Here is a 25,933-nt window from a genome sequence, read left to right on the forward strand (position 1 = left end):
CCTTTGTGAGAATACAAGTTGATTTCATCACCATGCCACGTTGTGAAGGGAAGCGATATGTCCTTGTCATGGTCTGCCTATTTTCAAAGTGGGTGGAAGCTTTCCCTACTCCCCAGAATGACGCAATGACAGTAGCTAAGTGTTTACTAAAAGAACTGATACCTAGGTTCGGGGTTCCAGTCACTATTGAATCAGATAGAGGCCGACATTTTCAGAATGAGGTGATCGACGAACTCTGTAAGGCCTTTGGAATCACACAAAAGCTTCACTGTGCGTACTGTCCAGAGGCTTCTGGAATAGTGGAACAAGTAAACGGAACTATCAAAAACAGATTAGCAAAACTGTGTGATGCATCTGGCATGACTTGGGTGAAGGCCCTGCCCCTGGTCCTGATGGGACTCCGAAGTGTTCCTGACCGCAAGACAGGCCTAAGTCCCCATGAAATCTTGATGGGAAGAGTGATGAGACAAGCATGGGTACCAGGAAGCAAACTGTTGAGTATTACTGATGATTTGGTGCTTGAATACTGCAAGAGATTAGGTGACCAAGTGCGTTCTATCTCTCGCCAGATCGGAGAAGACGCCATCCTCAATCCAACGACTCCTCTCCACAAACTGGTTCCCGGAGACTGGGTAAAAATAAAGAAGCATACTCGGAAGAACTGTCTGGAGCCAAGGTGGGGAGAGAAGCGTCAGGTGATCCTGGTAACAACCACAGCAGTAAAGTGTGCAGGGGTTCCACATTGGATACACGCCAGCCACACCCAGAAGGTATTACCAGACGGAGAGCCTGAAGAAGAAGGGCGTCCAGCAGAGGGCACTGCAGGAGCCAGACCAGAAGTAGCTGACGACGTACAGCTCAGTACCAGTCGAGCTGCAGAATCAGCAGACGTTGGCCCAGGAGTAGTTGATGACAAACTGCCAAGAGTTCAGCCTGCTGAAGGGGTCCAAGAAGCTGAGCCAGAAGTAGCTGAAGACGAGCTGCCGAGCATATGGCCAGAGGAGTGGATACCATTGATTGATCTCACCGAAGACCCCATCAGAACAAGCGAACGACTTTGGGAAGGTAGAGAGTGGACTAGAGAGGAAAAGCAAGGCACAGGCGAAGAACCTCAGGATCTTGAGATTCACATCAAAACTGAGGAAGGAGAAGGTCAGACAGGGACAGAACAGGTGGTTGATACAGAACAAGTGATTGATACAGAACAAGTGGTTGATACAGAACAAGTGATTGATACTCCTCCACTGACTCCTGATGTCGGGAAGGGACAGACTAGACATAGTGTAATAGTTCGAGCAGAAGAAAATCAAGAGATCGAAGTGCTTGAACAGGATCAGATAGGATTAGAAGAACGTGTTCAGGAAACAGAAACAGAGACAATTGAAAAGCAAAAACAAAATTCTCCTGAACAAGGCCAGATTGGTAACCAGGCAGAAGAAATAGATGCTAGCCCTGGAAATAGTCAGATAGAAGAGGAAGAAACAAACAGAATTGCCACAGACTAATGAAAACAAGAGGACAAGAGAAGAGAACAAGGTTTCAGTACCAACCAAAAGACTTAAGAAAAGAAAGCACATTGAGCCTGGATACATAAAGAAATTGAGACTGAGAATAAAAACAGTAGAAGAAAAACGTGCAGAAGAAAGGAGAAGTGCTCGCATAGCAGAACAACCAGAAGGTACTTCCAAGAGAAGGAGTGATCGAATAAAAAGACAAAACAAAAAGTACAAGTCTCCTGAATGGACGCTCGTTTTGGAGGAATTTGAAGATCTTGATCTAACTGACGAAAGCGACGGAGAACCCGTCCCTGAGTACTCTGCCGAAGAAGAAGACGAGCCACCGTGAATTTGCACAAAGTAAGCTACTGGTGTAAAGACACAAAGAGGGGTCGAGAAACTTCTTCTGAGCCAAAATGTCTGATTCAAACGTGAATGGTAGACCTAGTTGCAGTCGTTTCAAAACATGCTGCAAGGTATGTGTATGTAGTATAGTTATACTGATATTACTCTGGATAGGACTAACAATTTTCATTCCTTTTGCGGTGAGCAAAAATACTAATATTGTCCCTACTGAAATTGTAAATACTGACAGTGAGGAGCTGACAACACAGAGTGTAGCAAGACATGAGAGAGCACTTAGACAAACAAATTGAGACTTAGAAGCATCAGATGAGGGAGGACTACATTATCATGGAGTAAAGAATAGAACGCATTTAAACGTTTTCGCAAACCTGTTAATACACTATGTAGAGACTATGGAAATTGAAGATTGCTATGTCTGCATGAAGCTACCTACCTCTGTAGCTGAAGGCGTGACATACCATCACCTGCCCTTGACCTATGGAATTTCTTGTAGCATTTTAGCTAGTTTATTTTACAAAAGAGGACCGTTACAGTACTATTACTCAAACAGTGACGTGATCTTTTCTGAACTTCCTATACGTGGAAACTTGAATCCTGTACATACCAAAAGTGACGTTACTCGCTATATGGGTGAATACTTTCTGACTATAGGTAATATAGACCTAGGTGACGCACACAGAGATAACTTGACCTGTTCTTTGCGTGAGCAGGAAAAGATGTTCCTGAACATGGCAGAGAAAAGGAGAATAAAAATAAAAAGAAAGGCAGATGACGAAACACAGAAAAGGCCAAAATGGGCTGAGACCATGGAGGGCCCCTCTAATGGTGGAGCGGGTCCTGCTCTGTTGCTGGATTTTGAAAAGAAAGGCAAGCTATGTCTTCACCGTGAGAAGACTAGCTATTATAATAACATTTTCATTGGTTCCAGTGAATGCGAACATAATTACAAGGTAATTGGAGGTTGGGGTTTCAAAAATGGGTCAGAGCCTGTGTTTCCTGGAATTTATTATATATGTGGGGACAAGGCTTATTTCAAATTGCCGGATCACTGGTATGGAAGCTGCTACTTTGGCATTGTCTTCCCGAAAATATATCATGTGAACAAAGTTGCTGGAAGCAGTGAAAATACTAATGGCTTAGTGCGTAGTAAAAGAGAAAGCATAGGTGAAATAATGGGTAGTATTTTCAGTGCACTGATACCTGGAGTGGGAGTGGTTCTGAACACTCACAGAATTTGCAAATTGTCCACTATAGTGGATGTGTTGTCTACTGACACAGCTCATGGATTTCTGCTGGTCAATACCGAAATGGTTGCGATCAGATCAATGGTTTTGCAGAACAGACTTGCTCTTGATACCTTATTAGCAAAAGAGGGCGGAGTCTGCCGGATGTTGAAGGCGCAACATTGTTGCACTTATATTCCGGACAAAAGTGTGCAGCTCAAAAGATATGTGAAAAACATTACTAATTTGGAAAAGGAACTCAAACCACTCGAGGTTGACAGTGCCTGGAAGAGACTGGTAGATGGTCTCTCAAATGTAGGTCATTGGTTTGCTAGCTTAGGTAAAAGCTTATTGTTTAAGATACTGATGCCAATTGGAATTATAGGTCTTATCCTATTCTTCATATTTGTCTGTTGCAAATGTCGCAAGCACACCGGAAAGCATCAAGTGAATGCGAGAGGAGTGAAACGAAGTGTGGATGAACTTGAATTGGAGGAAATGAATAATCAGATATACAAAAGGGTGAAGAATTCTCACCCTACCAAAAATGAAAGAGAAAAGCTGGATAGCTTGCTGGAAGAGATAGTGCTGTATAAGGTGTGAAAAGTTGGCATCTGGTTCCATTTATTTTGTGATGATAGTAAATATCATCAAAGAGGGGATTGATGAAGCAAAGCTTCGCATTTGCGACTTGCTTTTGTCATGAACCTCGTCCATGTATAACCAGGTAATAATTTGTACGTCTTACTAACGTTTATTTTATGTTTAAAACGAAATCAATGAAGCTTGCCTATGTGTATTTCTAATACTACTAATTTGAGTCCTAAAAATGGCCGCTGCTTTGAAATAGCTTTTGCGCATGCGTCAGTCACACTCACGTGTCCTGACGTGTTTGCAGGTTTGGAGGGAAATAGTTGCGCATGCGTAATACATAGCTTTGGCAATAACGTGGTACTGCTCGTACCATTGCTCTCGTGCCTGTGTATATGTAGCTAACATTTAGACTGCATAAGTATATTTTATAGTGATAAGTTGAAAGTACAAACCCAATGATGTGTTTTCATATCGTTATTTCTATGTATTAATTTGTTCTCGCTTACTTTTCATGTACCGCGGGAAATGGGGGTTTGACTGAGCCGAAAGCCATCTTGGAGGTCCTTACTGCGCAGGACCGTCCGCCTGGGGAGAAGTCAACCTTGGCTGGTGGAACTCAGCCAGCTGGCAGGGATGGGCAAGATGCTCCTGAGAACTGACCTGCGAACTCAGCAGGACGGAGTCATGTGTCCCAATTTTGAAACAATGTAAAATTGTCATTGTATTTCCCTGAATTTTCTCATGAGAACCCCAATCTCGCTAGGCGGTACCCAGAGATGCAAAGTAGGCATCGAAATAGAGTGTTCTGATTGGTGTGTTACCCAAAGCCTACCTTAGGACCTATCCAAATTGAGGGATTCTGACACTTTGCAACATTGGGGGGTGGTACACCGTCCACAAACTGTATATCTACCCTGGGTTCACCTAGGGAAATTGTCCGACTTGTCTGGTTTAGCTGACCTGTCACTGACCCATCGCACTCAATAGGTGACTGAAGATACAGAGAGCTGCGGAGCACTCTGTCCGAAATTGACCATAGACTAAGGTTCTACTGAACCTTAAAGTGCTGGCGAAGCACTTTGCTGGGAGTTCGCTGACCCAATCGGGGTCTTGATCGATAGCTGCAGAGAGGGTGGAGTGCAGGCGTTGCTTCCGAACTGCGGGTGCTGGTCCTGTCCTGAGGGTTTCCTGTCCTGTCCTGAGGTCCTGTCCTGATTCCTAATCTGAGGGTATCCTGTCCTGTCCTGGGTGTCCATTCTGCACCTACTGTCCATTGAGGGGTATCCTTCCTTGAGGGTTTCCTGTCCTTAACAGACCCGTGGCCAGGGGTTTGGTTTCCACACCAGTCTAGGTAAATATTGCTCTAAATTCTTTGAACTTGCACCTTTCTATTTTTCTGTCTTTTGCTTTAATAAAGACACACCTTTGCATATGTTGATTTTTCCATGCTTTTGCCGCAACTATTGAAATCGTAAAGTCTTTTGCATATTTTCATAACGTGTTCCCATGTTACCCTACCTGTTAGAAATCATATTTTGCATTGCAGTTTGTCATTTTCTAATATGGTCTAGAACGGCCTTTCTTAAACTGTCTAAAGAAATTTTGCCCTAAATGCATAGCGTTTCCTGTTGCATCCCATATTTAGCATTTCCATGGTTACCCTGACTTTATTTCTCTATAGTTATGTACTTTTCGTTATCTTGATTATCGATTGCCTTATTCTTGTAAATCTCATGCTTTCAGAAAATGAACTTTAGATAAAGACTTTAAACTTCCAGTTGTCCGTGGTCATTTTACAAAGGTATTGAATGTCATTTTGAGTTGTATTTTGCTGCCTTTCCTTTTACAGCTAGCTCCCTGATCCATTGTGGTCTTAGGTACCCGTGTCGGTGGATGGTAAGTCGGGTACGCTGAGTAATAACAGTAGGGAATTCACACAAATTGGTAGCAGCCCGTGAAGTCACCCGGTCAATGTATATGGTGAATTGAAATATATGGGCCCGAAGCCGGAAGCGGCGAAATTATTGGTTGGGTGACCTCGCGCGCTCTACCACTATGTTTGGCCAATCTCACTGAATGTCAGTTGTTCACAGATGTGACTGCACACTCCTAAAAGTAACTGTCTCTTTTGGTTTTCACCATCTATGTGCTCTAGAAATAAGATATCTCATGCTGGTACTCGTTACCTGGACATATATCTTTCACCTGTGGATATTTTTATTTAATAGCTTTTTAGCTTGGTCACTTTTGTTTCTGTTTTGACTCATTCTCTACAAATCACTAAGAGCAATCGGTAAGAGTAACTCTCACTTTATAACTACCTCAGCATGTGTGTCGGGTCCTGCTTTTCACCTCAATGCAGCTTCAGACTAGGTCCACTGCCATTCCACGGATTAACCTCTTCAAACTGGTGGTGATACTTGCCGCCAAGGAGCAGGAACAGCCCCATTCAGCCATAGCACCTGTGAACGTACTAGCTTTGCCGGGCAATGCGGAAGCAAGGCCTGCAGGTTGAGGGACCCGCTATGCTAATGATGACAATAGAGACAGTGGGTGCCCTTGCTTGATCATGTAAGGGACATGGCAGAGGCCAGGAAGGGCTGTAATCACAAAAAGGAGCGAATGCGGTAGGTGCCAGACGGCCTCAGTGGTTGTGTGTTGACTTAAGGCCCACGGTCAGAAACCGGACAAATGATTCTGATGGATTGCTACATATGTGGGTGCGTGTAAGAGATTGTGATGTTGTGGGGTCCGGATGCACAAGCAGTGCTAACTGCACCAAATCCTGTTACAACATGTTGTTGATGCACTGACATGAAGTAAAATATCATGCCATGCCGTAATGGGATGCCACTGGTATTACTATGAGGAGGAAGGAATGTTTTGAAGGTAGACAGTAAAAGACAGCAGACGGAGGCAGCTCTTTTGAATCGCGGTTCCTCTTCTCAATACAAGTACTTGTGCCAGCTCCCCCGTGACAGTTCTCATGTCCCGCTTGCCTGCAGTCTGCTACCCTCTGCTGCCTGTTACTTGCTCTGTTTTGCCTTCTGCTCATTTTTCTGCCATCTGTTCAGCCTTTTCTGATCGTTTTTCTGCCCTGTTTTGCCCTCTTCTGCCCTGTTTTGTTTTTTCTGCTCGCTCGTTTTTCTGCCCTCTGTTCTGCCTTTTTCTACAGTTTTTCACTCTTCCCTCGGTTTCCCCCTGGCTTTTGACGGAGATCTCGCACCCCAGCGCCCAGATATCCCCAGGACTGACAGTGCCGCGCTCTACAAATGCTCAGGTTGCTTAATGTATCTGATGTATAGTGGCTACACAACCAGATCCGCCACATTAAAAATGGTGGTAGATGAAAGGGCTCTGTGCCACGCATTCATTTCACCCCACACAATATAATTAAGTAGGCAACAGGGGCCATTTGAGTAGACTTTACAATATTTGTTTTTTTTCATAGTTGTACATTTCGCAAAAATGGTTTAAGGAAAAAACATTCATATTATTAATCCAGGTTTACTTTCCAACTGCATTTAGATTACAGCAGAACAGCAATATTTACTATGCATTGCAGTGGTTAATTACAAGGTCAGAACGGAACGTACAGAAGGGAACCGTCTGGTGTTTATCCAGTGACTACAAAATATATTTGCAATTTCTTCCTGCTCTCCTTGAAATAGTCCCACCTGTTGTCATCTTATCTTTGCAGGCTGAGGCTTTGAGAAAAAAAAATGTCTGGCGGCAGAACGCAGGGCCACAATGCACTACACGTAATGTGCTGTTGACTGCCCACATAAACTCCTACTCAGCACTACTTTCTAATTATAATGTTTATACGGTCTGGGGGAGGCTACGTGGGGGGAAGGGGGTCAGTCAGCAGCAGCGGTGCGTCCATTGGGGCGTAGGGGCGTAGCCCCACAAGCCCCATGGACGCACTGCTGCAGTAAAACAAACTGGTGACTCAGACTGTTTAAAAAAAGTTCGAGCGAGCACCGTCGGGAATGCGGGAAGCACCCGAGTTATCCAGGAGTGGGGAGTGCAGGGGGGCTGGTCTGGTCTGCTGCGCAGCTTGAGTGACAGTCCACGACCACGTGACGCACTCAGCTGCAGCAGCAGACAGCCAGCCAAGGTATCTAGAGCGCAAGTGATGCGTGGGGCAGAAACTTGCCCACGCATGCGCATCAGTGTTCCTCCATAGGGGGGAGCTTGTTTAAGCTGGCCGCAGCCCCCGGCTTTACAAAGGTGACACAGGGCGAGCATTCATGAGCCCCCCTAGGCAATCCTGGCGCTGCTTGCAGCGCCAGGATTGGCCGGTCACCGCAGGGCAATCCATTATTGGATGCCGCTCGTGGGTGGTGCACACACACTGCATAATGGCCTATCACTGTGTGTGACTTCATGTAGTCATGCAGTGATTGGCCATTTTGCGGTGCGCTGCTGACCTCTCTAGTCTCTACTGCTCGCCATTGTGCATACGATAGCTAACGAATGTGAGTATTCCTGGCTGAAGGAATTGGGACTGGCCGAGTATAACGGAGCTTGGGGAGGGAGAGGAGAGGTGAGTGCGCGCCAGTGAGTGCATGTACCATTGAAGCGCCGCATTCTACATACTTGTAAAATAACGCGTAATGTACTGTGTATGCGCTGGACTCCTCAGAAGTGTAGAATAACGTAGAATGTAACACGGAGGTGCCGTATTCTTTATTTTACAGCGATGCAGATTAAAAGGGTAATGAAACGCGGAAGCCTAGTGCGTTGTAACACGGAAGCGCTGCACTCTAGTGAGATGGGAAATAACACGGAAGCCGAGTGTGATGTAACACGAAATACGAAAGGCGGAAAGGCCTGTAATCTATCTAGTGCGTAGTAACACGGAAGCGCTGCACTCTAGTGAGATGGGAAGCGCGGTATTTTCCAGAACCACAGAATAACGCGCGTTGTAACACGGTGGCGCTGTATTCTACAGAATATGGTAATGCATTTTAATAAATATTTCCCAGTCAGCGGCCACGGTGCTTTATGGATTTCCTGCTAGCGGTGAATGCCTCTCATCCGCTTGGCTTCGATGCGCTCGCTGCCTGATATCTTTTCACAGCGGGGGCTCCGGGGAGACAAGGTCTCGGAGACATTTAGTGGCCGCCCATTCCACGGCATTAAACGAGGGCGCTCATTTCATCCTCTCTCACTTTTGGGGGAACTTTGAATTGCAGATGTGGTCGTCTGGAACTATAGGGCGAGGGGAGGGGCGCATTGAGTGGTTGCATGAATCATGGCACCTAACCTAATGGCATGAATTAGATAAAAGGCGGGACCCTGCCCTGCTCGGAGCGCTGGGCCCAGATCGATGTGAATGGATGTTCGGCATTAAGGGGTGGGGCCCGTGGGGGTAGTTACTCTGGGGTGGGCTGTGGCGTCTGATGCCTTGAGTCAGGCGCGGGGCCTTTCCATGCTCTATATTTAGATAAGCATGCTGTGCTATGGGTCGCCAGCTTAACTCATCCTCTCAGACCTCCAGCATTCTGTGAAAATGTGTACTATTTGATAAAGTACCAAAAGCACACCTAACTATTGCAGCACGTCCATAATCAACATTATGCTCGCTGATATAAGTATACATCTACCTTTATCTTCCTTAATCCCAGTGCGTGCGCCTTTTAGCTTTCCTAATTCTAACAGGTGCACGTTAAAGGCAAGCATCCATAATCCAGTATGCCCCCACCCTTCTAGTCCCTATACCATCTGGGACCCTTTCTTGATTCCCTTTAATTATCCTAATCACAGCCTGTGTATCCACTCTTGGGGGTGGTGCCCGAAGCTTTCAGTACAGGGCGGGTGCAATACAGGACTGTGCAAGATGTCAGCTAGATCTGTGCAGAACAGGTGCTCAGAGTGCGCAGCCGATGGGGCAGGGGTGATTAGTGGATTCAGTGTACGTACAATGCAGAACAGGCGAGTGGACAATATGTGTACGGAAGGTACTCCGTGTTCACCCACGGTGACTGCTGGGTGTGTTCAGCGTGAGCCCTCGGTGTGCACATGGTGTGTAGTTTACAAGTGAGAAACAAGTCCACGCTTTCGCATTACCGTTTCTTTAAGCAATACACTGTAGTTGTGTTCTGTGCATGGAGGGAACCTGTGTGAAGGGGCCTCAAAGTTGTTGAAATATTGACTATGAAAGTAAAAGAAAATTAAGTACTTACAGGTTAATATGTGGAGGATGCCGAAGTGAAGAAACTGTTAGGAAATAGGTGCAGAAGGAGAAAGTGAAAATAGGGTCTGGGTGAGGAAAGAAATGAAGTGTCAAATATGCAGATGGAGGAGTTCAGAAAGATTTGCTTTGAAAAAGGCGGTGAGTGTCTTACAGAGAGGCCAAGGAGGAAGGTGGTGTGAAAGGCAGCACAGGAGTGATTGGTACACTCGAAGACCCATAGCAGCAGGCTTTCCAAGAGGCACTCAAATACTATTCAGGGTGTATGCATACTGTGTGAGGTACAGGATTTTAGTTTGCATGCTTTAAGCCATGCAGCTAATTACATAGAAAACCTCTCTTGGAAAGAATTCCCTCGCTCTTCGTTGACCACCCTCCACCTTTAGACCCCCCTGAACTTTTCCATTCCCCTTAAAGCCCTGGGTCACCCAACCCCTCTCTGTTTCCATCTCATTCCTTGCACTTTGTCCTTCTCACACACATGCACGCCATCAAAGTCCGTCTCTCGTTTCCCCATCTCTCTGCTCGTCTGTTTGGCTTTCTTTTCCATCTTTCGCAATTTTGCGGTTTTGCCCACTTGTTGTGACTGTTGCCATATGAGAGCTCCTAGATTTCGTACCATTGGTTTTTTTGTGTGTGTTTCTAATCACCAAAGGCCTTGGGCCTCAAGTTCGAGTCCGTCTGTAACCGAGCCCTAGGTAATCATTTTGAGGCTTAAATATAGATTTTCTTTTTTTTGTCGGGGGGCAAAGGAACCAGATCACCTACAGATGGTAGTTTGCGAGGACAGTGGTCTAAGTATATCATGTTATCTTTTCCTCAGAGCAGTTTGAGTCAAATGCTTTTAGGAAAGATATAACGCATGCCAAATTTTTCCTTTGTATATTCTTTGTATGTATGTTTGTGTTAAAGCGTTAAAGCATAAACGGACATGTGACCAGTTGGTGATAGTCTCCTTGGCACCTGTGCTGGATCACTTTGCCTTTGAGCATATCTAGGTTCCCCGATTTAAAATGACACAAAATATTTTCCATTGATTATTGCTTATGTACTAACTGGGGCCAGACATTTCTAATTGTAGAGCTGCTAGAGAAGGCTTGAGCATTGTCACGGATCTAATGAAACCCAACAGAGCAGCACAGTGCCTTACCCTCTCTCCCTCTGGCTGGTATAAGCTTGGCTAGTCCATCATCAACAGCCGCCGGTTGACTGTGACAGTCATTCAGATTCTCACTGTTGCACAAGTATGTGGTGACTGCTCTAAAAACAACGTAAAAGGAAGCTTCACTGTGTGCTCCTCGTCACCCGGGGCTGACGGGTGTCGCAGCGGCGGCTGCTGACAGCTTGAATTTACATTGTCAAGTCCTCCTATGCCAGGCAATGCCCCCTGAGCATCCACGCCTTCCAGTGCTCCGAGCTGGCATCGCTCCACCCTTTCTACCCTTTCACTTCTTCTGGGAGCCAGCCCTGCTGAGACCCTCGAAATCAAAACCTGAAACTGTGGGAATTTCTTTAGCGCCAGTAACCCACCACCTTCAATGACCTGACCTGACCTTCTTTCTAAAATCAGCTTCACATTGCCCCTCACTCCAATGCCAGTGCTTCGCCAGAGAGTGCCACTATAGTCCACACGTAGAGGAGAAAACTTTCCCCTCAATTCGGCCTATTAATTTCTCTCACTTTCTCTGACAAAGATCTCACAAGCAGTACATGAAAATTTAACAGTCACATTAGAAAACATATAAGAAAACCTTGCTCCGTTTCCTATCGCTTTTATATATCTAACAAAAAAGCTCAACTATTTATAACTACCATAATCTTCTACACCTCATTTCTATATCGAAAAAGGTTACATAATAAAACAGCAGGGTTGTAAATAAGTGTTATGTTATCAGCATTAGAATTGGCCATTTCTGCCTCACAGATGTTTCAGTAGTACATGCTTGGCTTTCTTCACAGTTTGGGCTTTCCACAGACAAAAGCCACATTAGTCAATTGTTTTTTGATGGGTCTATGGACCTATAGATTTGTTCTGTGTTGTCCTTAGTGACTGTACCTGTTGGATTAAAGGACCATTACAGTATTGCAGTTGAGTTTCCACCGACTCTTTGCAGTTTATATTTTGGGTGGTTGAGGGTGTGAGTGAGCTATAGAACTTTTACATTTATGTCATTCACTGAGGTTGAGCAATTGTCTACTGTTCAGTCAGTTGTGTGTGGGATGCTGAATTCAGCACCAGAGCATAATAGGACGGAATGTATGAAGCTCTGTGGTTATACTGAATAAGCAGCTACCTATGTTATGCCATCTATTAATGTAATAACTGCACTTTCACAATTGCTTTATTAACATTCCTGCTTTCTCAAATTTGCTTGAAAATGCACGATTTTTCTTCTTTTTTTTCAAAATTTTCTTGGGGGGGTTATCCCCCCAAACCCCCCTTTTGGAGTTCAGGGTCGCTCGCTACGGTGCTGTATGCAAATCACTTTGCGTCCCACCACTTTCAAATGTCACCCACCGCCCCTGGTCAGGAGTCTGTCTTGGCAGAGGGCAGCCTACCTTATTTAGAGAGTCCCATCTGCCCTGAGGGGATCTATGTGCTGTAAAGGAAGTCCCAAGCGGTTTGCGTGTTTAAAGTGCCCGCTCTGCATTTTTTTTTCTATTGAGTACACTCCTAAAGCAGGAGTTGATTTTTCAACACAAACGAATGGCCCCAACAGGCGTGGAGTTTTCTTCTTGTATGTGGGGGTCACTTAACATTTTCCCTACCCATGTCCCCATGCTTACATTGGGGGACCAACAAGGGAAAATGAGTGCAAGCAATCGCGTCTCAAAAAAGTGCGAGGCACCGCAATTGTGGCATGGTGGCCCTAGAAGACAACCAGGCTGCCAGGTTGGATGTTTACATTAACAGAGCCAGCAGAGGAAGTGCCGACGTAAGACAGGGCTTTCCTCCTGTCAGCAGACCGAGGAAGCCGTGAGTTTGGAAGGAAGAAGGATCGCCGATTCGCAGCTGTGCTCCTATTCCTCCTAACACTAGATGGGTCCCAAGTATTCAGCAATATTTGTGAGCCGTTGTAAAAAATAGGCCTGCACTTTTTAATCCTATTTGTCATGCAACTACCTAGATGCAATTTATTTTAGCAGAAGTAGTCATTTTCAGTTGGACATGGTTCATCTCTCGGACACGGTTATAATGTCTTAATGTGACTGACCTGACCTCTCAAACAGCGGCCATTACGACTTTATAGGAGTTTCTGTTTGCTCTAACATCATGTCAGACCACATATCGGTTGTTCAGAATCTTTAGTACACAGTTATTATTAGATGTGCAAATTCCTGCAAATTAGTGACCTATATCTCAGTTTACATGGGGAGAGGATGTGGCCTTAAGGACAGAGCTGCTGACTTTGGAGCTGGAGAACCAGGTTCAAGCCTCGGAGTCGGCTCAACATCCTGTGATTCTGGGCAAATTACTTCATCTCCCCGTGCTAACCAAAACTTAATGTGTCCTTGGTAACGTAACTGGTAGTTATTGCTTCAAGGGCCTAAAACCTTTTGCTTCTTCAATTTTAATTTAATGATCAGCACTACATTATCTACCTGCATGTTTGTCCTGATGATGATCCTCAGTAATTGGGGCCGAAATGACACTTGAGGCAGCAGAAATTTGTTTCTCTTGACTTACTACATGATTATATATATATTATTTACCTTATCATCGTACTCATGTACTAAGATTTCTTTCAAATCTTTTTAAGTACAATGCCTTTTCTTTGTTTGTAGGTCGCGCCTATGCAGTGCGCATGCGCTGTATAGGAAAAAGATCTTAAGATATCGATTCAGGTTTTCTGCCAAAAACGTGCACGCACTGCATTGCTTTGCATGGCAAGGCGTGCACGTTTGGCGATTCCCTTACGGGAGCGAGCTTTGCCAGATGGTTCCTGCTCGCTCCTGCAAGGGAAACCGGCACAGGCCCCCTCCTCTCTCCCCCTCCTGTCTCCTTTCAGCGCAAGGCGCGCGCGCGCTTGATGCATGTGCCTGCAGATAAACTGTGCATGTGTGTAAAATACTATACTGCAAAATAAATAATACAAACGGCGGCGACTAGAGGAGTGTAATTTCGGCTAAAAGATGTGGAAGTTAGAATAGTTTCACTTTCATTTCTCAGTCAAAAATGACTTATCGGAGGAGTTATATGGTGAGAAAAAAATGAAGGCGCGTTCAACAAGGCTTCTGGCAGCACCAAGGAGAGAGGTTACCCGGGACCCTCCCCTGCTCAGCACCGTGATGGGCGGCGGGCTGAAGGAAACCCTTCAGAGGTAAAGGCAGGGTGGAGGAGGGGGAATGCAGTCCAATTTAAATGTGACATTCCGCTGACGTTCTGCTTGCTGGGTGGTTTATTTGATCCTGCACTAATTACTAATTGTAGTCCACACATGGCATTCTCTTAAAATGTGACAGTTATTATCAATGCACTCTGTGCTGCAGCAAATCAGACTTTTGAGCAACAACTTAATTTTCCTCCTCCCTAAAAAGCAATTCCGGGTACATCGCCACGCCTAGTAACTTTCAGCGTTCGCCGCTGACTCGGGGTGCTGAATCCCGGGTGAGGGGCCAGTTTTATAGCAGCCAGGGAGCCCCTGCTACGTGTGACCACTGCTAGTCTGGTTGTTAGCAAGCAGCATCTTAAATTCTGGGATTTTGAGCCTGAACTACGTGCAAAACTACAGGTCCCAGAATGCTTTATAAAAGCCAGGGTTGACTGAGGGTTTCACTTCCGGTACAGGTTCGCTTAGCGGCAGTGATTGTGCAGTACCGCCCTGTATTCCTTGGAACATGATTGAATTTCTACCCCCTCTCTTTATTATAATTATAACAAACATTAGTAATGCAATCGGTCACGCATCAGTCAAAGTTAGAGCTATAGGCGATGCAAATGAAACTTTTTTTGTTTGCAAATCAGTGATTATTTGGCCTTTGTAAAGAGCTAGGAAGAAAAGGGGATGGAGAGGAAACAATGGGAAGCAAGGGTGGTACCAGTAGTGCTGTAAAAGAAAGAGGAAAGATGGATTTTCTGCACATGTAAAGTGCCCCTTTAGCACTGCAATTACACTACTGCATGACTGAATAGGAAGATTACACATGGGCGAGCACTTACCGAAAATTGTATATATTCTGTATTGTTAGTAACTTTGTTGATATTTTAAACTATAAATATGAAATGCTTTTTATGTATATGTAAGCTTTTAACCGGCCTTTTGGAATGTGCAGACGGTAAGAGCGGAGTTGAATGGATAACGACAAAAGGGTCAGAGAGGGAGGTGGTTTCAGAGAGAGTTAGCAGGTGATGGGGTGTAGTGAAAGCAAATCAAGGCAGATGTTCCTATGCATTGGACATCTGGACGTTCGTTTTCAGAGACAGCAATAGAGCAAAAGCAACCTGCGGGGCACGCTGTGGCAAAAAAGAAGACAAGCATTGGCATAGCCAATAGGTCTTGTCTTTGGGACCTTATAAGTGTTTAGCCATGCAACAGTTGATGTTGTTGCACCAAGGATATTGTGCTGCATAACTAAATACTTATAAGGTCCCAAAAGCGAGACCTATTGGCCATGTAAATGCTTGTTTTTAATGTGTTTTACATGCGCCATTCAAAGGCACTGTTTCATGAGCACTAAGTGTTCACTTTATTTTTACTGCACCAATTGTTGCGTAATATTGATGCAGCTTTTCATTACTTTGTGCTTTCAGACATTTATATAAACTCAGTAATATATTTGGTACTTCCTTTGATGTTCTCATTAAGTGTGGAAATGTTTTTGCACTACAACCTGTTTAGACACTGTTGCAGGTAATATAGATTACCTCAGTTTCAACACAGTCTATGGGTTCCCCTGTGGTTTGTGGTGTCGCTATACTTTAAGCACAGGTACATTCCCTAAAGGAGGTTTCTCGCAGGAGTAGCTCCCCTGGCTTGCAAGTGGCTGAAATCGGTTTACATTTAGGTGAAGCAAAATGATTTGGAGTAACCTCTTCAATTTCTAAACAATACAAATGTATATGGTTTTTTTTTGTTGACATTTTTTATTTGACAAGCAAGTCAAGGAGATTAACATATCCAAATACAGAATCAGAAAAATAAAATACATTGAATTCAATTTGGTGCAAGTTCATATTATGAAAAGACACAGACAAAAGTAAGAGAAGTAATTCCTAGTCAGAACACATCACTAATAATTAATAACATTGTAAACAGAAAGAACATCCATAATCCAAATCATTACTGGCATTGCAAAAAATTACCCCATAGTTTAGCAAACTTTGTTTTAGCTTTAATTCCTCTATTCCTGGCAATAGCATCTTCCATAATATAAATTTCATAAACCAATGTCCACCATTCTATTATATGAGGGGGGTTCTGAGAAATCCAAGCCCTAGCAATCACCAGTCTAGCACAAGCCACTGTAATATTTAGTAAATCCTTATAGATAGAGCTAACCGGGTATATGGACAATACAAATGTATATGTTTGAACAAAAACTCAACTACAAACCAGCTGGCGGAAATAGTTGTTCTCCTGTAATTAAATAATGGATAAACAAAATTGTGTGTTTTGTACCGATTCAGTAGACATAATAATTATATGTATTTCGTATCATCTGGTAAAATTAATATAAACACTACGTTTTTGGGTCTGTTCTATAGTAAGATTAAGCTGTCTCGCTAGTCTCATATAAGCAAAAGAAACTAATACACATGGTATTTCTTTTCTAGCAATAACTGTACCACCCATTATTATTGTGCAAGCACATAACTGTTCCACAATATCCATTGCATCAAGCAAGTGCAGAGGAGAGGACACCAGAGTGGCAGGCACTGCTGCCTCCATCCTGATGGCTAGGTCATACAGATCTGCACTCTATGGGAGCTGAATAGTAGAAATTGTGTAGAACTCACTGTTTATTTATCTGATGTTCTGTATGAGCCATCACCAAGGCACATTATATGTTCACATCAGTACTTTATAGTACACAGTTTATCTGGTAGGTAGTCACTCGAGGTCATAATATTAGACTTCTAACCAGGAAAATGTTAAGGCATGGACTGAATTACGTAGCCTGGCGGACCCTGCAAGTAATTTGCCACGTTTGCTTCATCCTTTGTTTTTGTTTTTGTTTTTTATTGACTTTAAAACGACTACCACATTTATATTTCAATTTTGTTGGCGTTCTCCATAGGTTCAAGTTCGTCAAATACCTTTAGCTAGCCATCCTCTAAGTAGCTGGGACGCCTCCGGGCAGCTATTCTGCGCTTTATAAAACCTATTTTCATTTCATTTCATTTCATTTCAAGTGCCGGCATTGTTTCTGTGCCTTCTGCTACTGACAACTGGGTCTGGTGAACTGCCCATTTTTAGGTCTCGCACAGGCAGCGCTTGCGCTGTCTCTTCGAGACATGCTCTATTCGGGATATGGGCATTCAAAGCGTCCAGCGGTTCTGGTGAGTTAGTTGGCCTGCCTTTCTAAATTCCTTTACTGTGGTTGGGAAATACTGTCCATCTGTCCCGCCTTTGTGAGCTTGGTTCCATCCCAGCGGACATCCCAATTGCTTTTTTTTGGTTGGCCATCTATTGCCTCCTCCCTTCCTCCCGGCACCGTCCTTCCTATGCCACTACCTGTGAATATAATTATGCCTTTATCTTTGGGATTTGGGCTTGTTTTCCCTTATCTATTCCTTTTATTGCTCCCTTTCCCTGCCTTCTCGCTCACTCCTGTTCATTCCTACCTCCCCACTCGGTGTATTCCTCATAACGACAAGCCCTCTAGCCTCCCTTTCTTTGCTTCAGTATACCATGAATTGCACCCAACATAGTTTCAATGTGGTAATGCTACAGAATTCAACTTTGAATTCTTATTCCTTGTGTGCCCTCTCCTGGATTCTTCTAGTATATCGCGCTTGTGTATCATCGATCTAAAAAATCAAATATATGTAAAGCTTTCATGTAAGCATTACGCTGCGTTTCCAGCTTTTAATAATGTTCTAAAATATCTGTATATAATGTAAAGAATCACGCTTCTGGATGCCTTATTACCATTTTGTAACAAGCATTTGAAATGCAATAGGTCTCGCATTACTGAACGTTTGAGCTATTGGTGTTGCTAAACAATAATGCAACACCAACAGCTCATACTTTCAGTAATGCGAGACCTATTGCATTGCAAATGTTTTTTTAAATTTATTTATTGTTTAAGCATTCCCGGCACGCGCGCTTATTGCTTAAACAATAAATAAATAGAAAAAAAACATTTGCAGTGCAATAGCTCTCGCATTACTGAAAGTTTGAGCTATTCGCATTGCAATATTATTAGCAACGCCAATAGCTCAAACTTTCAGTAATGCGAGAACTATTGTATTGCAAATGTTTGTTTTATGTTGGCTACAAATTAGAGCACATACTAGGCTAAACCTACCGAAATGCTTAATCAACAAAGCAGCATAAAACAGCCTTAAAAACCTGCGTCTTGAGCGCTTCTTTATATTTTTTATCTTCATAAATAACCAGTGAAGCTTTACACACACCTTGTTATGGATGGTCGTGGTGTTGTTATGTCTGTGTCATGCCCCGGGAACCTTTAGGAGGTGCTGTAACCTCTGCAGTATGAGACATTTTTTTCTCTCAGAGTGGCAAAGGGGCAGCACTTGGATGTGCAGGCAACCGCAGTTCCCTGTCAGCCCTTTGACTGCAATGAAGTTTCCGCAATCCCGCTCACATCTGTTGAAGTTCCAAAGCGCCAGGTAGGAGAGATAAGCCTTTACTATTATGAATAATAGAGCATAAGAAATCTAGAAGGAATTTGACTTAACTCTGCTTTCCTCCGTGTTCTTTTCTTTTAGTCTGACCATGCCACCACCAAGACAAGACATCTTATTTTCCTGATACTTAGATGGTTGCCAAGTCAAATCAGATCACATTTTGTGACCAATCTCAGATCATTTTGAGAAAATGTCCTCTAACAACAATTTCTGTCTAAACCATAAATAAAGAAAATAGTAGTGGGGAGGGATGTGTCACAACACACTTAACTTCAATCAATCAATCAATCACGGCATTTGTAAAGCGCGCTACTCACCCGGGAGGGTCTCAAGGCGCTGGGGGAGAGGGGTATGTTACTGCTCGAACAGCCAGGTCTTGAGCTGCTTCCTGAAGGAGAGATGGTCTTGGGTTCGCCGAAGGTGGGTGGGGAGGGAGTTCCAAGTCTTGGCTGCCAGGTAGGAGAAGGATCTTCCTCCGGCGGTGGCTCTGCGGATGCGTGGTACGGTGGTGAGGGCGTGGCTGGTCGATCGTAGCTGGCGGGTTGGCGTGTAGAAGGTCATGCGGTCGTTGAGGTACTTGGGGCCCAGGTCGTGGAGAGCTTTTGTGTGCGTGGGTGAGGAGTCTGAACGTGATTCTCTTGCTGACGGGGAGCCAGTGCAGGTCTCTCGGGTGTCCGGTGATGTGGCTGTGTCGAGGGATGTCCAGGAAGAGTCGTGTGGAGGCGTTCTGGATGCGTTGGAGTCTTTTTTGAAGTTTGGCTGTGGGCCACCAGGAGCAGGCGGAGGGTGATGATACCAGGATGAGGACTTCCGTCTTGTCTGAGTTCAGTTTAAGGCGGCTGTTCCTCATCCAGTCGGCGACGTCTTTCATCCCTTCATGTAGGTTGGCTCTGGCGGTGGTGGGGAGGGAGAGGATCAGCTGGGTGTCGTCGGCGTAGGAGATGATGTTGAGGTTGTGTTGGCGTGCGATGGCTGTGAGGGGGCTCATGTAGACGTTGAAGAGGGTTGGACTGAGTGAAGATCCTTGTGGTACGCCGCAGATGACTTCGGTGGCCTCGGATCTGAACGGAGGGAGGCGGACTCTCTGGGTTCTTCCGGCGAGGAACGAGATGATCCACTCCAGTGCTTTCTCTCGGATTCCGATGTTGCTGAGGCGCTTCACTAGGGTGCGGTGGCAGACAGTGTCGAACGCCGCTGAGAGGTCCAGGAGGATGAGGGCCGCTGTTTCCCCGTTGTCGATCAGGGTTCTGATGTCGTCGGTGGCAGCGATTAGGGCGGTCTCGGTGCTGTGGTTGGCCCGGAACCCGGACTGCGAGGGGTCGAGGGATCCGTTTGTCTCGAGGAAGGCGGCAAGCTGTCTGTTGACGGTCTTTTCGATGACTTTGGCCGGAAAAGGAAGGAGTGAGATGGGACGGTAGTTCTTGAGGTCGGTGGGGTCCGCCGTTGGTTTCTTCAGGAGGGCGGTCAGCTCGGCGTGCTTCCAGCTCTCCGGGAAGGTAGCGGTGTGGAAGGAGGAGTTGATGATGTCTCAGAGATGGGGTGCGATGATGGCGTCGGCTTTGTTGAAGACGTGGTGTGGGCATGGGTCGGTTGGTGATCCGGAGTGGATGGAGTTCATCGTGTGGGTGGTGTCTTCGGTGCTGATCGTGGTCCAGTTGCAGAGGGTGGTGGTGGCGGGCGTTGGTTCGGTGGTAGGGTGCGTGGTCTGTGCGAAGTTGTTGTGTCTGTCGGCGATCTTGGGGTGGAAGAACGAGGCGAGTGAGTTGCAGAGGTCTTGCGAGGGAGTGATGTTGTTGTTTCCGGCGTTGGGGTTGGAGAACTCTTTGACGATGCTGAAGAGTTCCTTGCTGTCGTGGGCGTTGTTGTCCAGTCGTTCTTTGAGTGCCGTCTTCTTGGTGGCGCGGATCAGCTGAGGGTGTTTGCGGGTGGCGTGCTTGAGGGCGGTCCTGTTGTCTTCAAATGTTTTATCATGAAAATCGCACTTGATGTACATTTTTGCCCCTGGCTTTTCTGCAGGAATAATCTTGTGTATTCCTGAATTTCAGAAATTTTATTGCTGACTATTCACTACCCAAATTCATGGTAGGGTTGGTACCTTACTATTACTCCAACTTTTATTGTTCTTCTATCAAGAACTTAAAGACTGTCTAAACGTTATTTTCTGCCCCTAAGGCTTTTTCCTCTTCTTGGGACTGAATCAAGAAGACATTAGTGACATTTCAGGTGTCTAGCTGAGCAGGGTGGCACCATGGCTTCTGGCAAAGGTCACCTTGCATCTGGTGGCTCAATGCATCCACTACAGGATTTGTGTTTGACCTCATGGTCACAGGTTAGAATTCCGGAGGGTACACTCAGTCCTTCATCCTTCCAAAATTGATGAGAGTTCAGTGATTTGGGTAAGAATAGTCATCCGTCAAGATAATATTCAGGGTGAACGAGCGCTTTACAAATACACGTTACGTTTATGATATGTCAGGCAATTACAGTTAAACAGAAAGGACAGACCTCTTGGTCAAGCTCTTGGCAAGTTGCAACAGCAACAGTTTCAGAAACAACTGATCCTTATGAAGTCATCTCACGGCATGGCTCACACATTGCAATAATGACCACAGGAACTGCAGTAACCTTGTATGGAAAATGTGCCCTGAACCAGACACTCACAATCCTCTGCACTGATATTTCCAGTTCCATCTTATACTACCCATCTTTTTAAGAGACCCTTTAAAACACAATGGGTTTTTGGACACTATTATGGAACATTGTGCCTTCCAACGGGCACAGTTTTTAATGTATATGCCTAGACAGGATGTATGAATGGGCCTCTATCTGGGGCAGCGCTGGCCTAGGAAACACTTTTAGTAACTGCCTCTGACCAATGTGTGGACAGCTATGCTGCACTCCCTCTAGCATCTAAAAGAATGTCTGTTTAAGCACCCTGTTGTTGAATATTCTAAAGAATAGGCACTTTGTGGTATCCTCCAAGGGAATATGGATGTTTTCACCTATGTCATACAGTCCAGTCAATTAGTGGTAGACACTACTTGGGTAAAAAGAACCTAAATTACTTTGTTTCATGGTAGCTCTAAAGATGAAATAATGATGAATTATTTGTGGGTACCGCGCTGCCAAATCTGCTGATTTCATCAATGCCTTCATACATATTCAAGACGGACTCCAAGAAAGATGTATTGAACAGAGAAAGTGTTGAGCTGCATCAGCTGGCCCCTTTTAAGCCTTTCCTTCGAGTGAGGCAGACAGTACAAGTGATGTTTTGGTTAAAAAGATGGTAGAGCCCTGGACTGCTTACACTGTGGTGATTCTGGGCATTTGGTTAAAGCATACACACGCAATGGTCCTTGAAAATGTAAACACCACCCCCTTATGAGGGAGGAAGAGATGGGTGAACCTATACTCCTGTACATGGGCATGTCTGTAAATATTACAGATGATCAATTGTCCCTCCTACAAGTTACCCTAAAGACCATGGAGGATTGGCTGTTAATATTTTTGCCAGCTTCGATTGTTGATCCAGTTGTATGTTCATAGCGCATGACTGGGCCCTCAGAAATAATATTCCCACATTATCTAAATGGGTCCCAGAAGTTGGTCATACAGATGGGATGGTACTGCCCAGGCTTCAGGAACGGTGAAAGATATTTTATTTCGTTTGCTAGTCTCTGTTGGTGACCACAGTGATGCTTTCTTTTGATTTAATAGTGTCTCTAATTTACAATATAAGTTTTGCTATACCCTCATGAAAGGGACAAAATCCATATTAAAACTGGGCCACCAGACTCATTTCATTGTCTCCGCTGTACTGTCACGACCAACGCTATGATACAGGAAGTTACAGGTCACCCATAGAGGAAGGTAAGGAAGTCAAAATAACAACAGCTTTAAATGTAGCAAACCACTCATAGTTTACTTCTCATTATCATATATTCTCTGCAGTCTTCATAAAACCATCAGTTCACTCCTTTCCTCATCTGGAGTTTGACAGTTCCATCCCTCTCAAACCAAGCTTCAATGTTCCTTTCAAATGAGTCTGTTCTTTTCCGGAAAAGGAATATGAGGTCCTAAAACCATACTTGCAGGGAAATCTATGGAATCGACTCCTTGTCCATGCTTCAACGTTCAGCCCATGTATTAGGTGTCGAGGGTTGAATCAAATTACCACTAGATAAGTACCATCTACCCCCTCATCAAAGACATCCTAGGAAAAGTAGCACAAGTAGATACCAAGGTTAATCTGCATGGTGCTTGTCTTTTGCGCATAGATGTGGCTATCACCTCCGTTTTCAATCTGTCATTTCCTCAAAAAACTTCTGATTTTGTATGCTGTGTGGAGCTTCTGTCATAGCCACTCTCCCTCCAGATAATTAATTAATTTAGCACGCCCCCCCTTCAAATAACAGAAAAGCTTATATAAATTGTTAACGAGAACAACTGGGCAAAAAGTAAAATTCAACCATCATTCTGAATCAAGATCCTTACTGAATAAGTTTTCTGCTCAAAATCACTAGCTTACTCACCAATTCCACGTCTTTCCATAGGTAGAACAGTGACCGTGATATTATCAGAGCTCCGTTGGCCAGCAGTGTCAGTAACCGTTAGTTGAAAGGCGTAAGCTCCCTCCTGCAAATGAGAGACCTGAAGCGTTCCTGGCTGGGGTACCTAATTGGAAAGAATTAAAAAAAAAAATCAAAATTAACCAAGACTGGTCTTGTACTTTGTCCTGGGAAAAAATGTCTTAATCATTGCTTGTACATGTTAATAGTGAAATGGCAAGAAAGTAAACAATATACACTAATCACTCTGTCATTCAGATTGAAAATAATCACATTTAGCATCACAAACCGTCTTTCAGGGGTGCTCAGCTTTGGATACAGGAGAAAAGTTCAGAATACCTACATGGGATGCAATTTATTCTGAAGATCAATTAATAAACATTTTGTAGGAAGTCAGATACATACAAATTGCAGACTTACATCTAGGTTTAGATTATATTTCTGTTGTTCGAGTATAAAACTCCGCAGGAGAATGTAGACAACCAAAATGAGTAGGTGCTATGAAATAGTGTATTTGCACAGAAGGCAATTCTTTTTTATCTACACAGGGAAAAGCAATTTTCTTGGGGGCACATGAGCTCCTTTCATCTAGGAATTTATTTTTCAACTTTTAGGTAAGCTACTAAGAATCCAGAAAAATAAGCTAGACAAGTCCTAAAGTAGAGCAGGCAAAACAGTGTTACCCGTGCACCCAAAGCACTACACTGGCAACCAGGAATGAGAAGAATCACTCTGCATTGCACAGCAGGATCCATCTTCCTACACGCAGAACTCACGCTGTACATTAAAAAAAGAACCCTGAGATCCAAAATGGAGGTTGCTTCTCTGTTCACACAAAAACACTCAGGAAAAAATTCCAGAAGAGAAGAAAGATCATAGAAAGCCATCTAGAACTTTGACAAGCAATAACAATTTGGCTGTTTCCTAAATGACGATTCGACAAGCTGGTAGGCCACAAGTGACTTGGTTTGCATTAACAACGTGCTAATAAGTGATACAGCAAGGGTTTGAGGCCAGTAATGTAAGAACGGAAATTATCCCCCAATCCATTAGGTATTGAAAAAACACAGCCCCTAACTGGTATGCAGCGTGCAATTCAATCTTCCGGGTCCTGATGACACTGCATCTGCTGCAGTATTGATAACTACGCCCCTGGCGCTTAACAGTACCCCAATCTCCGTCGGTATAGTACTCTATGCAGAAGACGCTACTACATGCCGCTGCTACAAGTCTGATGCCTCATAAACAAAATCAAAAAGCTGCACTTTTAGACACTCCAGCCATCATTATTTTCAACCCACGCAATAAAATGAGCAGCAACTTACTAAAGAAGTAGTAGAGTGCTTTAGAGCAACACTAGGAGGTGGGAAAATGCTACTGAGATGCTGCAATACAATATTCCTAGCGTTTACATTACTTTTCAAGGTCAGAAGCACGAAGTAAAAGTTTGTGAATACCCCACACTAAACATCTGCTATACTGGCTTAACAATAAACACAATACTGCTGGAAAATATGTTACATACCACAAATCTGTCAGCACTAATACTTGATGGAGCGAGATAGAAAACAAAAATTTTGTTTAAACTCGCAAAGTCACATTTCCATAACATGAATAAAATTATTAATGATTTGTGATATGTCGTGCTAATACAACCTAGATTAAACTTTACACGTGGGGGGACTAACATGTGTGCTCATAAACGTGCATAAATGTTGCATCTTTTTGTTCGTGCAAAATAATAAAATAATTTATTGTTTTCGTTTTTGTCATTACTAACTGCTGCAAACTTAAATAAGCATGTGCTTGTTTTGCTTTTCCTTGTCTGTGTAATGTCATTTCTACTATTCTAGGTGCATATGGGTCTCATTGAAAAACGGAGACTGGTAAATATAAACGCTGCTTTATTTGTTTGCAATGGCTAGGTAACATTTTGATTAATAGGGTGGGTTAATTAATTAGTAAACCATGGGGTGGATACAGATTATACTTTATTTCTCACATTAATACTTTTCTTGTGTTTGTTTTATACTAGAAATCATAAGTTGCCTGCTTTTGAGGCCTAGCTATTTGAGCCGCAAAATAAAAGCTGATCTATAATTCTGCAGAAAGTCACGAGACGCCCATTCTGAATTAAAACGTTTATTGAAGCTGCATTCACAAAGCAAAAACTGATGAGCTGACATCATTCTGTCGGACATGGCCAAGGTCGAAAGTGAACTTTTTGTCAGTCCTTAACTTGGCATCCGCGGAAGTTGCACTGAAAGACTATGGAAGCTGCGAGGATGACTTAATACAAAGTTGCAGTCGCAGGAAGCCTCTGGCTTCACGTGGAAGAGACAATGGTCTTTGTAAGACATGATTTTGTGGAACTTTTTAAGAATCGGGTGACATGTCACTTGTCACTCTCAACCAATGGGACGTCGTAGATTTCTGAAAACTTTCCTTTGCTAGTTTAGTTAGCGTAGAAAGGTATAAAAAGTCATGCCCTTAGGGTTGGGCTGGCTGCTGCTTTCTAACTTTCCGATGAGGGTGATGTGCTGCTGGACTTTGCGTGGAGCACGTAAGAATCCTCAAAGATCTTTACTTTAATTTCTGTCTATTTAGCTCAGTTAGGGAAATAGGTTTTAGAAATGCTAAACTTTATATAATTTCTTTAAACTTGATTCAAT

At 44.0% G+C, this 25,933-nt stretch overlaps 1 protein-coding gene across 4 annotated transcripts in view; it reads right to left on the reverse strand.

Moving 5' to 3' along the window:
* The window catches only part of LRP11 (LDL receptor related protein 11), a 287,031-nt gene that overhangs the window by 145,588 nt on the left and 115,510 nt on the right, over positions 1-25,933 (reverse strand). For all 4 annotated transcript variants that reach the window (XR_013596241.1, XR_013596240.1, XM_078649382.1 and 1 more), the window contains exon 3: positions 23,226-23,367. Coding sequence is in view for 2 of the 4 variants with exons in the window: in XM_078649382.1 (XP_078505508.1) it covers positions 23,226-23,367 (142 nt within the window). In the remaining 2 variants the exon portion in view is untranslated. The remainder of the gene's footprint in view (positions 1-23,225; positions 23,368-25,933) is intronic.

Source organism: Lissotriton helveticus, chromosome 6 (genome assembly GCF_964261635.1).
Source record: "Lissotriton helveticus chromosome 6, aLisHel1.1, whole genome shotgun sequence".
In the NCBI taxonomy this organism is placed as follows: Eukaryota; Metazoa; Chordata; class Amphibia; order Caudata; family Salamandridae; genus Lissotriton; species Lissotriton helveticus.